Below are 16,500 nucleotides of genomic sequence, written 5' to 3' on the forward strand. Positions count from 1 at the left end.
CAGATTTCGAGGATGGCACAGCTGGGTGTCCTTGGCCACCATCTAATCCATCCTCACCTGATGCCAGAATTCCCTCCACAATGGCCCAGACATGGGCTTGTCTGGTATCTGTTTGAATACTTCCAGAAATGGGGAACTCACTACTTCCTAATAGTAATAATAATAGCTGGCATTTATTGAGTGCTTACTTATTTTCGCTGTAGGGGCTGATTTCATCCTCAAGAATCAATAGGAATAAGTGTAAGTCTTTTATGCCCTGACAGTTTTTTTAAATATTTGAAAACAGCTCTTGGGGTCCACCTTGGCGTTGTTTCTCTTCCAGCGAAATGCTCCTAATTCTTCAGCATCGATGTACCCTTTTGTTCTCCCTCAGGTTCCTGGTGGCCTGCTTCTCTTTCCTTGACTCTCACAGGGGAATAATGATGGTTCCCCTGTCACAGAGTGTGGGAGGCATAAAACCACCAACATCTGGGAGGTCCCAAGCACAAGGCTTGGCACTGAGGATGCTCAGGAAACAGAACCTGATATTATCCATGGTCCCAGCTCAGCTGCAAGTTTAAGGGGACATGCTTTGGGGTCTGCCTAACCTGGGTTTGAACCCAGACTCCATCATCTGCTAACCATGTGACCCTGATCAAATTGCTTAAACCCCTGGACCTCAGATATTCAAACCACTAAATAGGGATGACAAGCTTTTCTTCATAGATTTACTGTGAGAATTAAATGAGATAATAAGTGTAAATATTAAGAGAATAATAAGCATTAGCCCTTTTCCATTTTGTCATCATCGGCGTCAATAGCAGTTGCAGGTGTGTCACTGGACTATTACTATCGCCTCCTTTATTCTGAGCTCTATACTTCTTTTTATACAGCCTAAGCTTGCCCCCATTAAATGAAGATAAGAAGGAATAACTCTTTGTGTCTGCAGACACCTGAGATCACAGAGCACTTTCAAGTGTATGACGTCACTGGTGCCCCATGTTTTTCTTCTTATGTAGCCAAGAGGCCAGTGAGCCACATGTGTAGAGCTAGTGCTCTTCTGACTCTCAGTCCAGGGCTCGCACCACAGCCTCACACAGTAGAAGACATAGCCCAGCTGCAACCCCGCCTACCCAACCTGCTCCACCCCTGACAATGACACACCCTTGGGCCTTCCAGAAACACTTTCACTCCAATCCCTCCTTAATTTCCAGAATCAACCCCACTACTACCTCACTGGAGATGGGCAGGGCAGGGACTCTCTTCCTGGCTTTACAGACAGGGAAACATAGACCCAAGGACAAGTATCCTCTTACCCACCTGGTTTGGACCAGAAGGTGACCAGGGACCCTCCCCATGGGACCCCTTGTAGAGATGGAGGCCGTGGTCAACTGTAGTGGGACCCCAGACTCCTTAGGCACCTGGGCCCAGACATGAGCCCATCCTGCCTTCTACGCCCGCCAGGTGGCTTGTTCCCAGGCCCATCAGTAAAAAAGTTCTGGCACATTCTTGAGCAGCTTTGAAACCAGAAGGCTCCTCCCTGTCTAGGGACATGGAAGCAAAGCCGGCAGGGAAGGGAAGCAGAGCTCAAGACAGGGCTCTCCGAGTCACGGCTTACTTTACCCACCCTCCTCCTACAAAGCCACACTGCCCTTGGTCTCTCAGTCCCCTCATTCTCCTGGTTGTCCTTCTTTTTCTCTGCCCATTTGCCTGTCCCTTTTGCAGGCTCTCCTTTTAACTCAACCTTTAAACCTTCGAGTTCTGTAGGGTACAGTCCTGGGTTCCTTCTTCCTCCTTCTTCCTCTTCTCCTGGTTTATCTCATCCACATCCACAATTTCATTGCCACCCAGAACAGACAGCACCCTAGCTTAGGCCTCCGGCCCCAGCCTCTCTACCTGATATCGCCCCCTGGGGCCTCAAAGGCAAGTCAAACTCCACATTGCAAATAAGAAGTCGTGATCTGTCCCCAAACCTGGTGCTTGCTGGCATTTTCTGTCTGTCCCAGTAGAAGCCCCATCATCCACCCAGATGAGCCAAGGGGGACCCCAGTCATCATTCTGGCCCCTTCCACCTCTCTCTGGCCTACCTTGTATCCATTTGTCCATTCCATTTCTTCAACATCTTGGATCTTCCCAAGTAAATCAGCTCCTGGTTGTTCATACATTCAGTCAGTCACTCAGCAGTCGCTCACTCTGGGCCAGGCAGGGTGCAGGCCCCCTGCAAACAGAGGTGAGCCTGGCACGCCCTGCCCCCCCAGAGCTAGTGTGGATGGTACGCCAGGTTCAGTCTCAGTCTGACACAATCCCACTTACATTAAACAAGACTTCACAGCTCTAATGGTGGCAGAGAAAGACAGTATAACTAAGGGAGAGAGAGAAAAACAGGAGCTGATGGGGCCAGAGTTGGTGCTGAGAAACGAGGATGTTCTCCTGTGGTGGCTTCTGTGTCTTTTCTGTCAGGTAGGGGCAGGAGGCAAGGCCATCTTGGGATGGGGTGTATTCAGGGTTTTGAGGTGAATGGAAGAGGAAGGTGGCAACAGTGCTTGCAGAGAGCAGAAGCTACGATGTTGTGGGATGGCTGGAATCCTGGAGGCCCATCTCGGGCTGGTAGCCATGGATTCAGGGCAGAACCACCAGCCTTCTGGGGACTTTGTCCAGCGAGGCTCAATCACTCAGGTGTACGAGTAGGTTTGTTCACCCAGGTTTAGCCAGCGGTGCCATTAGGAGAGGAGGGACGTGGGAGTTTAGAGTATTGCTAAGATGTTACTGAAATGATGGACTGTATATCTAAGCTGGCCCAGGGTGGAAGGAAAGATGCCTTACGCACGGAGGGGATCGAGCGGGGTGAAGGACTGGAGTCTCCAGCAGGTCCAGAACTTTCCCAGAGGGAGCAGTTGAACACGGCAAGGAGAGGTGGTTAGAGTTAGAGTGGAGACTTGGATTAGTGATGTGGAAGCAGAGAATTATGGATGATTCCTTATCTCCCAGGATCCATGCGCCCTGCTTGGGAGCCCAGTAAACCCTGTACAACAGGAAATGCAGCCCCACTGAGCCAGCCCAACCTACGAGCACAGCAATGACAGGGCAAGGCCACAAGAGGGCGACATCGGCCCACAAACCCGATGCCGGGAGGGCTCAGCATCCACAGGGTTGATTTTCTTTAATATTCAAGCTCCTCCTGTTGCTTAGTCACCTACATGTCACCAGACTTTAGGTGAGATAAGGACCCCAATTCCAAAACAACTTTGATGGAGTCTCTGACCGGGCTCTGGAGGCAAAAAGGCATCCATTTGAATTGGCTCTGGCACTTACTAGCTGTGTGACTCTGAACAAGATATTAACCTCTCTGTACCCCAGATTCCTCATATGCAAAATGAGGCTAGCTAGAGTTCCTCCCTCATGGGTTTGCATGTTGGACTCAAGGAGATGGTTCCTGTGGGGTGCAGCCAGAGTGGGAGCTTAATAAACACTCACCTTCCTGACAGCAGTCAGTGCTACTTATTGGTCACCTATTCTGTGCCTCATAAAAGCCTGTTAGATTGATATTATCAGGTGAGGAAACTGGGGCTTGACTTCAGGGATACAGAAACAGCATCTAAGCCCAGGTCTAGCTGGCCGCAGTTCTGTTCACCACACCAGGTGGCAATCTGTGGCATCACAGTTCCTTGGGGCCAGGAGCAAGTCCCTTTGTAATAGCCAGATGGCTTCTCTCCAGAACTCAGAACCTTTCAGGGCATCTCAGAGCCAAGGAGTGGCAGGAAGCTTTTCTCAAAGGGCGAAGATTGTGAAGTATCAAGTCAGTGGGAAGTGCTTTGGATGTCTTGAGTTTTTCCTTTCTTCCTTCTCCTGTCTTCCTCCCTCTTTCCTTCCCTTCTTCCTCTTCTTTCCCTCCTTCTTCTCCTTCTATCCCTCTTCTTATTTCTCCCCCCTTCCTTTTTATCTTCATGCGTATTTCACAACATCGAGCGTACAGTAGGAGTGCATCACTTTCCAGTTTACAGACACTGTCCCCGACATTCTCTGACAATGCTTGCAAATACATGGTGGTTGTCATCAACTTTGCTCAGCTGCAATGCCCCAGACTCCTCACCTCCACCCCAGATACAAAGTAGGGGACTCTAAAGGCAGAAACCTGTGGCCACTTCTTAGGCACTTGTCAAAAAGACTTACATGGCCTGCCCGCAACAATGTCAGGCCAGGGGACAGGCACCCAGCCAGTCACTGGACCTGTCCACACTAAACCTGCCCCTCCCACCCTTCCCTGGTCCTGGAATCAGTCTACTCTAAAGTCAGTCTTGTCAAAACACCTGTATCTCTGTCTCCTGTCTCCTCTCTCACTCCCCTTCCTGACCCCCCTCCCTGTTTTCTGATAATCTGTCAGGGGAGGTTTTTATTACTTCACCGAAGTGCACTTGGGTGGGGGGAAGAGACTTGCTCAAGGTCACTCAGCCAGTCAGAGGTGGGGCCAGAATCAGAGCCCAGGGCTTCTGATGCCCACTTTTGTGCTCCTTCCCTGATTCCCCAGAGCCGTGAACATTCCCTGGGAAGCTGAATATGCCCAAAGCAACCTGCCTCATTTTGGCTCCAAGCTAGACACTGCCACTGCCATCTGTCTAGATCCTAGAAGAGAGGAGCCCTCACTGGCCGGGAAGTAGCCCAGAGGATGCCTTAGCAAAGTGTTTCCGCCCACGTCGTTCTGTCTTCACGACGGAGACCACCCCAAGCTCCTTCTGAGACTCAGCCCAAGAAACCAGCTAACCCTCCAAGTTGGCTGGCTTTTCTTCCATTTGGAGAGAGACCCCCAGCCTAGGAGCACTGGAGGGGGCCTCCTGATTCTCTCAGCAGGTGTCCTGAAACAGTATCACTCATTCCCCCCGCCACACACACACATACATCTCCAACGATAAAGATGAAAATGACCGAATACCATTCAGGAATTTGCATGGAGAAAAGCAGTCAAGTGACAAAGCACTGAAGCACCAAAGAGACGGGATTATGATGTGGGAGCTGGACCAGGAACAGCCCTGGGTCCGCGGTCCTCATTGGACCCAAGGACTTTTGTCACCCGTGCTGTCCCTTCCCTCCTCAGCCTCACCACCTGTTTGGTATGAAAGAGTCTTGGCTCTGGGGCCTGCCACGCTCTCGCTGCCAGCGGTGTGCCCTGGAAGCCACTGCACTCCTTTGGCTATAGTTGCTTCATTTGTAAAATGGGGACAACAGTCTCATTTCACTGGGTTGTGGGGATAAAATGAGAGACTGTTCAGGAAAATGCTTTTAATATTAGAGGAGTTTTTTTCAGATGGAATGACAGCTACAATTAAGGCCCAAAGTACACTCCAAAATAAACTCTCTACCATATTTGGGGTGAGAGGCTCTTCCTTGGAAGTGGAGGAAATTGGCAGTGAGGGCACGGCGTCTTTGGACTCATTGAATGCTCCCAATGGCCCCACTCGAGTCATGGGTTTCAAAGAGTGTTAGTAGTTTTACCACTATCCCTTAGCTCACAAATCTAAAACCAAGATTCACAAAGGGGATTTTAAGCCCCTTCCTCTCCTGAGCTAGGGGTCTTTCTGACAACTCAGGGGAGGGGCCTGGAATCTGGGTACCTGCCCAGACTGGTATGACCAGGGTTCAGGAGTATTGGTTATAAGATGAGAGCCTGGGGCGGGCTGTAGGAGTACTCTGAGAACATGTCCACACTACCCAGGGCAAGGCCTCCAACGGCACTATGGCATGGCTGAGCCAAAACTACTAACCCTGTCTGAAACCCATGGGTGGCAGCTGCAAGGACATAGCATCTACAATCACAGAACGTCAGGCCCTGGAAAAGTCCTCCAGGTCCCTGCTCTGAACTGGCCAACTGGGTGGGGACTCCAGGGGTCAGAAAACTTGCTGCTTCCTTACTGCGAGGACCTCTGCTGTCCTTACCTGCGCAGGCAGAGGGCAGAATGTAAAGGCTAGAATCTCCACCTTTGACAATAGTTTCCAAGCTAAGTTCTGGGTGCTATGAAAACATCTGCCCAGACTTGGAAGGCCAAATTCAGCTTGGGTGTGGGTCCTACTCCACCTCTAGACCTTGCTTGACCTTCTTGAACTTTGGAGGGGATCTGTGGTGCTCCAGTATGAAGCTGACAGGGGCCCAGGAGGGGGCCACTGGCATCTTCCCAAACCCACCTGCAGCAAGAGGGGGTCTTGATCCTCTCTGTACCAGTCAGGGACAGCCTCTGGGGAGGGTCTTCGGTCCCTGCCACAGTCCCCAGCTCCAAGCCTCCCTTTGGGTGCTGGTCATTTTGCTGTGGACAGCGGCCATTGTCTTGGCCGTATGTGAAGCGTTAATAGGAGCATCTTGGGGAAATCTGGCTGGTCGTAGGATCTGCATGTCACATAACCTAATCAGAAACCAAGCTTGCCGAGCAAATGTATAATAGATTCAAGACAAGACTTCTGCCTTCCTCCCAGCAACCACATGGTGGCCCAAAATCTTCCGAAACAGCGTTCGGAGCCCTCCTACCTCCCTCCTCCTGCCCACCTCCTTCCCCAGTTCCTAAGTAAGGTCCAGGTGTTCTGGGCTGGGGTGTTGCAAACTGCACTGACTGGGGTTAGGGAGGCTGGATTGGGATCTAGTGTGGTTTAAGGTCTAAAAGGATTAAGATGGAAAATGAAAATTTGGCAAATGTGGGTCTGTTTTCTTAGGCTGGACAAATAAGTCAGACCCTGCAGCCAAGTGGCCTCAGCCTCTAGTCCATAGCTCTGCCGGTGGTCACCATGGTCATCTCTCTAAAACCCGAGTGGGGCCTCTTCTCCTCCTCTGAAAATCCTTCTGGAGCCCTGTCACCTGCAGGGTGATGTTTGCACACCCATTCTGGCTCTCAGGGGCCATCCAAGCTGGGCCCAGCCTTTCTCACCGCCTCACCAAGGACATATCTCTGCTCTCATCTCTGCTTTTGCTTCAGCCCTCTGCTCCTCCTGGAGCAAGCATCCTCCGTGCTCTTCTCAATGGGCCATGTGTGTCCTAAAGGCTTGGCTCCAAGGTCACCCCTTGTGAGAAGCCCTTCTCCTTTCATCCCACTCCCCATCCACTTGCAAGCCCTTAGGAGGGGCCATGTCTTAGAACAGAAAATCGTGTGACTCTACAGCCTCCACTACAGTGTGACCTTGGGCCAGCCACTTAACTTTATGTCTTGGACTTGTGCCCTGTAAAATGGGGCTAACAAGGATGTGAGGCCGAAGTGAGGGTGGGCATTCCATCCCAGCCCCGTCTTGGTTTTCCACAAACCCAGCTTTGGGTGTAAAACTATTCCGGAACCTCAGGGCATGTGATGCTTAATGAGACAGTGGGAGTCAAGGCACAGCTGAGAGGGAGGGATAAAAGCGGCCCCCTTGGCCTGTAATTCATACAGAAAGGTCTGGAGGCTGGTGGAAGAGCCTGGTGGGGTGGGGTGGGATGGATCTCAGGACAGCACAGCAGCCCAGCTACCCCTCTGTCTCAGCCAGACCATGAGCAGTGACAAGGAAAAGTCACGGCACTGGCCTGGCACACAGGAAGCCTATGAGCAAAACTGGGTGACTGCGTCTAGCTCTGGACTCTGGGACAGGCGGGATCCCTGAAGTGGCGCTGGGTTGGGGAACAGCACCGGGATCAGAGAGGAGCAGGTGGTGGTGGTGGGGGGTGGCTGCAATCCGAGGGAGTCCTCTACATTTGTGGGGGGCGGGGGAGGCGGGTGCGGGCGAGGCGGAGGACTCTGGGAGATAAAGGGGGGGGCTGAGACGATGGGGTCCGGCTGCAAGGTGGAGAAAGGGCACGCTGCAGCAGCCCTGAGACGAGGCTTTACTGTGCGCTCCAGCGTCAGAGGGGGCAACCACTTAGCAGCCCTCAGCTTATTTTCTCCACCTGTAAAATGGGCGCGTGCGGTAGTCTCCGCGCCGGCGTGGGAGCGCTGGGAAAACAAGTTTGCAAACCCAAAAGCGCCGACGTGGGCGGCCGGGGCGGGGCTGGGAGGCGGGGCTGGGAGGTGGAGCCGGGCCTGCGGCCCCGCTGAGCCGCGAGTCGCAGTGGCCCTGGCGGTCGGGGAGGTAGCAGTGGCGTCGGCGTGGTGGCGACAGTAAGTGCGGGCCGGAGGTCGGGCGCGGGCCTGGCTCCCAACCAGCTGTTCAGGCTCCGGATAGTCCCCTGAACTCCCGCGCTTGGTGGCCTCACGCTATGGTCCCTCCTGGTGACTGCTCCACGGGAGCTCAGGACCGACCCCAGCCTCAGGCCGGCCCCCTCCGCTGGGCGCCTCCCGCTCTGTCCCCCTTCCCAAGGACCCTCCGCTTCCTCCTTGCTCTCCTCCCGGGCCCTCCACTCTGTGCTCACTTTCCCTCTGTCTTGGTCTCTATCTTATTTCTTCCCTAGATTCTCTCCTTTCCTCCTCCTTGTGGACTTCCTGACACCGGACCTCACCACCTGGATGTGTGTGTGTGGGGTGGGGTTGGGTATGAACCAGTCAGCTCAAGGTATCCAGAAGGTGGCTGACTCTTGGCCCAAATTGGAGAGCCTGAGGCTGGGAGTGGGAGTATCTACCACCCCAAGGCAGATTCTGCTATGGCCTTTGGGTGGCGCCCTATGTTCCCCAGCAATGCTTTCCCATAGGTTAGCTTCACCAGCCCATCTACCCGCATTTCACAGATGAGAAAATCAAGGTGCAGAGGGGAGATTGATTCAGCCAGTCAGAAACCTCTTTGGAACCAGCACCCAGTTTCCAGATGGCGGTCAGCAGTGGCCCCAGGCCCCACGAGTTTGTGCTTCTTTGTGCAGGGGCAGCCCGTTGCCCCAGGTCACCCAGAAAGGAGCAGGACTGAGGCCGGCCAGCTCCTACAGGTGCTTGATAAACACAGCCGGCCAAAGCCAGCCCATCCTGGGGATGCTGGGGCACTTCCATACCTTCCCTTTTCTTTTCAGTCCAAAAGCCAGCAGCTAGCTTTTATAAAGAGTAATGAGACTTTGCTCACTCCAGTGCCCTGGCCTGCGACTGGGGTTAGAGAAAACTCCTGGCTTCTTCAGAAACTTGGTCAAGGCTGAATGGTCCTGGACAAATAAATGCGTGGAGCTGAGAATGGTCCCCAGCCAGGTGTGGGCCCCTGCACCCACCCCTGTAGCTGGACCACCTGGAAAGATCCACTTGCTCTTTGTCTATTGTCTTACATGGGTCATAATTTTTACATTTTTAAACACTAATTTAGAAATTGTGTGTGTGCGCACGCCCGTGCATGAACGCCCACACCCGTGCTGTCTGGCTAGTTTGTTAATGCTGGGTGCCCGGTGAATGAAGGCTGGGGAAGGGCTCTGTTCCACCAGGAGAGTTTAAAATAGATTTGCTGATTCCAATGCTGGCATCTGGCAGCCTCTTGTCTGCCTGCTCCAGGGGATGTCCCTTCTCAGTAGGGGAGAATATTCTGGCCACACAGAGTCCATTCAGCAGACATTGATGAGGGTGCCCTGTAGGACAGCCTTCACCTCTGCTCACAGCTCTCTGGCCACAGAGCCTTCCGGAAGGAGGTCTGTCTGTACGTGGAGCTGGCAGGCACGGGTTCACAGCGCCCGACAGCCTCCTCCCAAGGAGGCCAGGGAATCTGCATGGGCCTCAGACTGCTAAGCTGTGTCACTTCACTTTTGCCCTTTGGTAGTTGTGTGACCTTGGGCAAATTACTCTGCCTTTTTGAGCCTCACTCTTCATCTGTGAAATAGGTCTTAGAGTAGTAGTGCCTACCATACGAGGCTGTTGTCAGGCTCCAGTGCTCGGCACAGACCTTGGCTTGCATGAGGACTGAATTTTAACTATTGAGACTTCTTACTGTTTGAATGTGGGGCAAATCAAGTGTCTTTAAGGCCTCGTTCTCTGCAGCTGAAAAAAAAGAGGCAATCATTCCTGTCCTGCCTAATTCTGAGGAATGTGGTGAGGTGCCCCTGAAATAGCGGATAAAGCTCTGTGCCTGTGTGACAGGGTATTCCCATCTCCCCAGGGAACAAAGGCCCATTGTACCTGGCTTGATGCTCTGAGTTAAGGCTCAGCCAGCCTCCTGTGTGAGCCGAGATGCATTTATTTATTGATTTATCGGCTAAGGAGGAAGCTACTGCAGAAGGGACTAGAGTGTCCCACCCTCAGCTTTATGAAAGTGTTTTCCATTTATCAAACTGCTGCCACCTCCTAGGTGCTATATAGAGCATAGAAGTAAGCATGCTACCTTGCAGCCAAATTCAGCCAGCCAGCCAGCCAGCATGGCAGGGAAGAGCCTGACGTTTGTGCAACAGCTGCTACCATGGGCCAGGCATTGCTAGTCAGATATAGTAAAATAACCATTATAAAAACGCTTCCCTAGGTTTGCAGATGGGGAAATTGAGGCTCAGATACATGGTGATTTGCCCAAGGCCATGGAGGCAATAATTATTGGCAACCTAGAATCTTCCCTTTGTCTTAGGAGCTACCATAGACTGGGAGTGGCTGTCTCCTGGTGGGATGTGATGAACAGAGGTGGGGGCCAAGGCAGGTGCCGAAAACCTAGGCTTGGCCATTTGCCTGGCTTGTGACCTTCCATTCCCCACAAATGAAATGAGGGAGTCGACTATTAAATGTCTCAAACTGGCTTTGGGAGGCAGCTCCAGACACTAGGGTTCTTTTTTTTTTTTTCAGTCACTTAATTTGAATACCTTTGTTTTTATTTAGAATTTTATTTTTTAACAAGTAATACATTCATATAATTCAAAAGGCACAAAAAAGGATGTGGTGAGGTCCTCTCCCCCTCTGTCCCCAGCCCCCTCCTCAGCAGCAACTACTGTTGGAAGTTTCTTGTGTATCCTTCCAGAGGATACACATACATATGTGTGAGTATTCTCCCACCCACCCCATTCCAGATTGTTTGGCATAAATAGTAGCATGTCCTACACACTCTCCTGCTCCTTCCTTTTCTCACATAAAGTTGAAGAGTTGAGAGAGCAATTCTTTGCCTGTCAAGTGTTCGAATTCCTTTTTTTATGGCCGCATGGAAAGGTGAAGGCCTTAAGACAAGGCTTGCCCTCCTGGATTGGTTGCCATAGGCCCCACTAGGTTGCGCTGCCTTACTCCCAGCCGGCCCCACACTTGTTTACTACTACATTGCCCTGCATAGCGGCAGGGAGCGGGGGTCACTTGCAGTTTGGACATCTTGCCTTTCTCTCTGACCCTTCAACCTGAAGCTCTCTAGCCGTGCAGGCTTTGGTGACTCCACAGACCCCACGGTGGGGGCATAGTCAGTTGTGTAGGATGGGTGAGTCCCCAGCTGTGCCTGGCTTCAGCTTCTGATCACCTGCCCCGTTTCTGTTTCTGTTCCAACAGTGGCCATTGTCTCAGAGGATGACTTTTGTCACAGTTCAAACTCCACCTACAGAACTGCAAGCAGCTCCCTTCGTGCCGACCAGGAAGCGCTACTTGAGAAGCTGCTGGACCACCCGTCACCCAGCCTGCAGAAGCCCCAGGACCGCTTCAATGGTGCCTACATCATCTTTTTCAGCCTGGGAATTGGTGGCCTCCTGCCATGGAACTTCTTTGTCACTGCCAAGGAGTACTGGACATTCAAACTCCGTAACTGCTCCAGCCCAGCCCCAGGGGAGGTACCTGAAGACTCGGACATCCTGGTAAGGGCATGTTCCTCCTGGGAGGTGGCCTGGATGGGGCAAAGGGCAGCTCTGCTTGGACACACCATTGCAGGAAGGTTTGCAGCATGCGAAGGGTGTGGCTGCAGATTAGGAAGATCTGTGGAGTGTAACGGAAAGAATGCAGTTCAATCCTAGACACGCGTGGTGTTGTGTATGAGGCCTTGTGCTTTGTGTAGCAAGGGAAGATGGAAACAGATGAGACACGGTCCCAGCCTTCAGGTTACTTACTATTGAACTTGGGAAGAAGATGTGAATGATGATTCTCTGCAGGATAGTACAGTAAACCCAAGAATCCCGGGCTCAGTGCCTCCAGGGGCTTGAAAGGGTGGATCTAATAACATCAAGTTCAGCTGTGAGTTACAGAAAATTCCAAAAGACCAGTGGCTAAGCCACGATGGAAAACAATTGTTCTCTCATGTTCAAGCCCATCCTTGGTTTGATGTTCCCTGTTGTCAGGAACCTAGTTCCACCATCTGTAGCTTCTATGCTCACGATCACTTCACAGTCTAACATGGCTGTGGGAGGTCCAGCCATTACATTAAATAGGAAGAGGAGAAGGAGAGGCATAAGAATACTCCTGGACGTGACACACATTGCTTTGCTTACTTTGCATTGGTCAGAATGCAAGTCGTGACCATATGAACTGCAAAGGAGGCAGGTAAATGTAGTCTTTAAATGTAGTCTTTATCCTAGAGAACCGTGTACCCAGCTAACATGGCTGGTTGTGTAGTTGTGGAAGGCAGGGGGAAACGAAGACTCAGGGATAAGTAGTCTCATCACCAAGGGAGAGAGTGCTGTGACTCAGAGCAGGGAGATTAAAAGAATGGGGAAGAAAAGTCCAGGTGGAAGAAAAAGCCTGGGCAAAGGCAGAATGGGAGAAAGTTCAGGTGTGTATGAGGAACGGTAAAGCATCTACTTTTGCCGTATGTGGGGTGCACATAAGAGAGAAATGAGGCTTGAGATCATTGCCCAGGTATTGAATTCATTACCCAAGTCTTGAATGGCAAGGTGAGGAATCTAAATTGTGTTTGGTTGGCAGTGGCACCAAACCCCCTCCTGCCACCCAGGGCTGCTCACTCTGGGGGGTGACTTTTCCCTCGAGCGGGGTTAGTGATAAAGAAAAAATCATTCTGCTACTTGTTAAAATGGTAAGGAAGGCTCTATTGTAAAGTACTGCAATGAGGGAGCGAAATCGGGCTCAACTCCAAGTTACTGAAGAGCAAGTAGGGATTCATAGCCAAAGAGCAGAGTGAGGAGGTGAGTAATGGATGGAAAATTACCAAGAGGAGCCACCAAGGGTAGAGGGATTCTTGCTACAGGCAGGCCAAGCATATATACACCGAGGTGGCGGGTGAGGAACTTAATCAGATATGGGAGGAGATCAGATGTCAAGGGTAAGGTGATTCTCAATAAGCTGACGTAGCAGGATTCTTGCTAAGCCTGGGCTGGGCAGGCAGAAGATAGGAAGGGAGGCCAAGGTCAAGGCCCAGTCAGGAAGAGGGCTCAGCTTCGATTACTCTTTGTTGGGAGTCTGTTTGCAAAGCCGATCTAGGCCAGTGTCTGCTCTGTCTTGAAAGCTCGTGGAAAGTTCATGGATGGACTCTCTGAAGGCATGCCAGGCTGGGGGGTTGCTGGCTGTCCTTCTCTTCCAGGGGTACCCCAGGGGACAGGAAGAGGGTACCTCTAAGTAGACCTTAGTCATACCCCTCAGCTGGCCCAGAAGGTGGCTCACCACCCTTCTCTGAAGGCACCTTTGAAATCCCTGACCCAACCCCCAGGCACTACCCCCCGTTTTGTAGGAATGAATCTGACACACTGACTATCCCTGTTGTCTGCCTCTAGGACTCTACCAGGGCTACACATCACCCCCATCAGGGCCCCACCCAAGAGATTCTGATTGAATTAGGCCCCTTCATTCTGACACCCTGTGAGTTCTGTTTCTGTTAAGTGAGGAATTCATAGCAGCCTTCAGGGGCCACAGCAGTGCAATCTAAACCTGTTTCTGCAGCGGCAGCGGTGTCATGGGAACATAGTGTAGTAGTTTAGAGCCTCCTACTCCAGGTGTGCTCCTCGGACCAGGTATCGCCTGAGAACTTGTTAGTGATGCAGAGTCTCAGGCCCCAGACCAGCTGAGTCAGGAGCTGCATGCTGACAAGTCCCCCCAGGTGACTGACAGTAGAGTTGGAGAAACACTGGCTAGGGCGTGGCTTCGGAAACAGACTGCATGGGTTCCAACCCTGCCTTTGTTATTCTTAGTTCCATAGCCTGTGTGCTGCCTGGTCTTCCCGGTAGGTAACCAGAGGACAATTCTACCAGCAACTTCTTAGGGTTGTTGTGAGGATTAAGTGAATTACTCTGCACACAAAGCACTTAGAACAGGGCTGGCACTAGTGCTGTAAGTGCTGTATAAGCGTTATTATTGTTATTATCATTTAGGGGATGCAGCCCTGGTGTATTTCCAGATGCCTGGCTTAGCCGGGTGCTTTATGATCCACTTTTATTTACCAGTGACTCAGCCGTCCCAGTTTCTGTTGGCCTAGGTAAATCACCCAGCCCGCTTGGGTTTCCTCCAGAAGGTCCCGTCTGTCTGAGCCGCCACCAGCCTGGGGCAACCCCCAGGATTAGATTACAGGTGCACCTGTCCTTCCCCCCACCTGTCCCTGGGAGCAGGCTGCCCGAGGCGGGAGAGGAAGTACAGGTGAGTCCGTGGGAACCAGCCCAGCCCTCGCACAGTGGACACCGCTGCACAGTGCACGTTTGCCGTGAGCTGCTTTCGCTGCAAGGTGATCCCTTCCCAGCTGCAGGCACTTAGCATTCCAGGCCCTGCTACGATGCTTTATTGCCTCTTTCCAAGTGCTGGCAGGTGCAGATGTAGTACCTGCGGCTGCCTGGAGCTACTGGCTCTTGGCAGCGGAGATGAGAGACCTGTCACCCTTCGATTCATGGGCCAGGTTTGGGAAGCAAGCGTGCTGGGGCATTTCTGCATTTTCTGGGCTATTTTTCTTTGCCTAATACCCCATTCCTGCCACCCACCTCCCCAATTCTTTTCCTCTCTCTTCCTGATTTCCCTGCGAGAGGCGGCTGGTCTGTTCTGTCACCTTAGGGCCACTTTGGGGGAAAGAGGGGAAGAGTCAAATGGGTCTGTCTCCAGCTGCCACGTGCAACTCAATTAGCTGTGGGTTTAGATGTTGTTGTTTTTCTGTACTTTCCTTTTAATATTTCCCAGGGATGGATACTATTGGCTAGGGAGTGTGACTCAATATTTGCGTAGGTTTCCCCCTGCCCCCCCCCCCAAATTATGTAACTTTCAAGGTCACCTGCCACCCCAGGCACATTTCCTTTTGCTTGGAACAGTTCAGGGGATGGCTCAGAAACCATCCTGTTCACCTGCCCCATTGTCTCTATTCTCTGGAATAAGAACTTTGAATGAACCCACCACAGGCCTGTGGACCCAGAGCCAAAAATACTAGAGCAAAAACAAGGAAAAATTGATGTGAAAAGATGGAGCAACAGGAGCCAGGGTGACCGTCATCTTCTGAGCCCGACTGTGGGCCCACTGTGCTGACAGGGGTGTTAAACGCATTGTCACTCATTAACCCTGTTTTTTCAGGCAAAAGCCAGCGCTCAGAGAGGTTCAGTAACTTGCCCCAAATCACATACTGTGTTTCCCCAAAAATAAGACCTCGCCGAACAGTCAGCTCTCATGCATCTTTTGGAGCAAAAATTAATATAAGAACCGGTCTTATTTTACTATAAGACCGGTTCTTATATTAATTTTTGCTCCAAAAGATGCATGAGAGCTGATGGTCTGGCTAGGTCTTGTTTTCAGGGAAACCGGGTAGCTAGGAAGGGCTGAAGAGAATTTAAGTGTAGAGATGATTACAAAATTGGTCATACTCAGAGAGTGGTGGTGCAAAGGGGACTGTCCTGGAGACGGTCCACCTCACACACTCTGCCAAACACTTTCTTCCTGTGGACAGCCTGCCCTTAGTCTGGCTTCCTTGTCCACCCTGGAAGCCTGGAAGGTGTCTTGGCTCCACCTCTGGATTCTGGACCCAGCTTCCAAGCTGTCAGTATCCCTAATTCCTGCCCTTACTCCCCAGGTCCTCCCTTGGCTCTGGGGTTTGTAAGCCATCCCTGATCCTGTAGGGTCTCCTTGCCGTCGCCGTGGCCTCTCCTGCAGGCCTGGACAGGCTGCCCCTGGGCTAGGGACTGTAAGCTGGAATCCTCCCTTCTGCTCCGGAGAGAGAGTGCACCTTCTCCTGGTCGTTCCCTGTCACGAGGCCTCCATGGCCCCCTCCCAACATGTTCTTCCTGTGCACCTTGGCCTGCCCACGGCCCCTCTCTGAGGGCCTGCGGGACATGACCAGATCACGGCTGGAACACATAGCCCGACTTGGTGTCAGCAGGGCCAGGACCCAGGCTTGGTAATCTGCTGTCCCATCCTTCCCATGACCAGAGCGGGCCCCAACAGCCCAGTCCCAGGGCAGGAGGCAGATGCCTCTCTTACTCATGGGAATGTCCCCTGCTGCCACCCCTCTGAGTCCCCAGAGCCCACGGTACTTCTCCATCAGGTTCTCACCGTACAACTCATGGTACTGAGTGCTTATTGTGGGGGAGCCCCTGCCCTCAGCACTTTGTCCGCATTATTTCATTAAGACAGCAGTACCCCCGTGAGGCAGGAGGTTTTGTTGTCTACGGATGATAACACCTGTTTCACTGATGACGATGCCTCCCCCACTAACTGTTACCATGTTCCCCCCAAAATAAGACCTAGCCGGACTATCAGCTCTCATGCGTCTTTTGGAGCTAAAATTAATAGAAGACCCAATCTTATTTTACTAGAAGACCAG

The 16,500-nt window shown here is 52.0% G+C and overlaps 1 protein-coding gene across 1 annotated transcript in view; it reads left to right on the plus strand.

Annotated features, from left to right (window-relative positions):
* Nucleotides 1–7,996: 7,996 nt before the first annotated feature.
* The window catches only part of SLC29A3 (solute carrier family 29 member 3), a 42,534-nt gene continuing 34,030 nt past the window's right edge, over nucleotides 7,997–16,500 (plus strand). Inside the window, exons 1-2 of the mRNA XM_019745985.2 lie at nucleotides 7,997–8,081; nucleotides 11,328–11,626. Coding sequence (XP_019601544.2) covers nucleotide 8,081; nucleotides 11,328–11,626 — 300 coding nt within the window. The 5' untranslated portion in view covers nucleotides 7,997–8,080. The remainder of the gene's footprint in view (nucleotides 8,082–11,327; nucleotides 11,627–16,500) is intronic.

Source organism: Rhinolophus sinicus, linkage group LG07 (genome assembly GCF_036562045.2).
Source record: "Rhinolophus sinicus isolate RSC01 linkage group LG07, ASM3656204v1, whole genome shotgun sequence".
Taxonomy (NCBI): domain Eukaryota; kingdom Metazoa; phylum Chordata; class Mammalia; order Chiroptera; family Rhinolophidae; genus Rhinolophus; species Rhinolophus sinicus.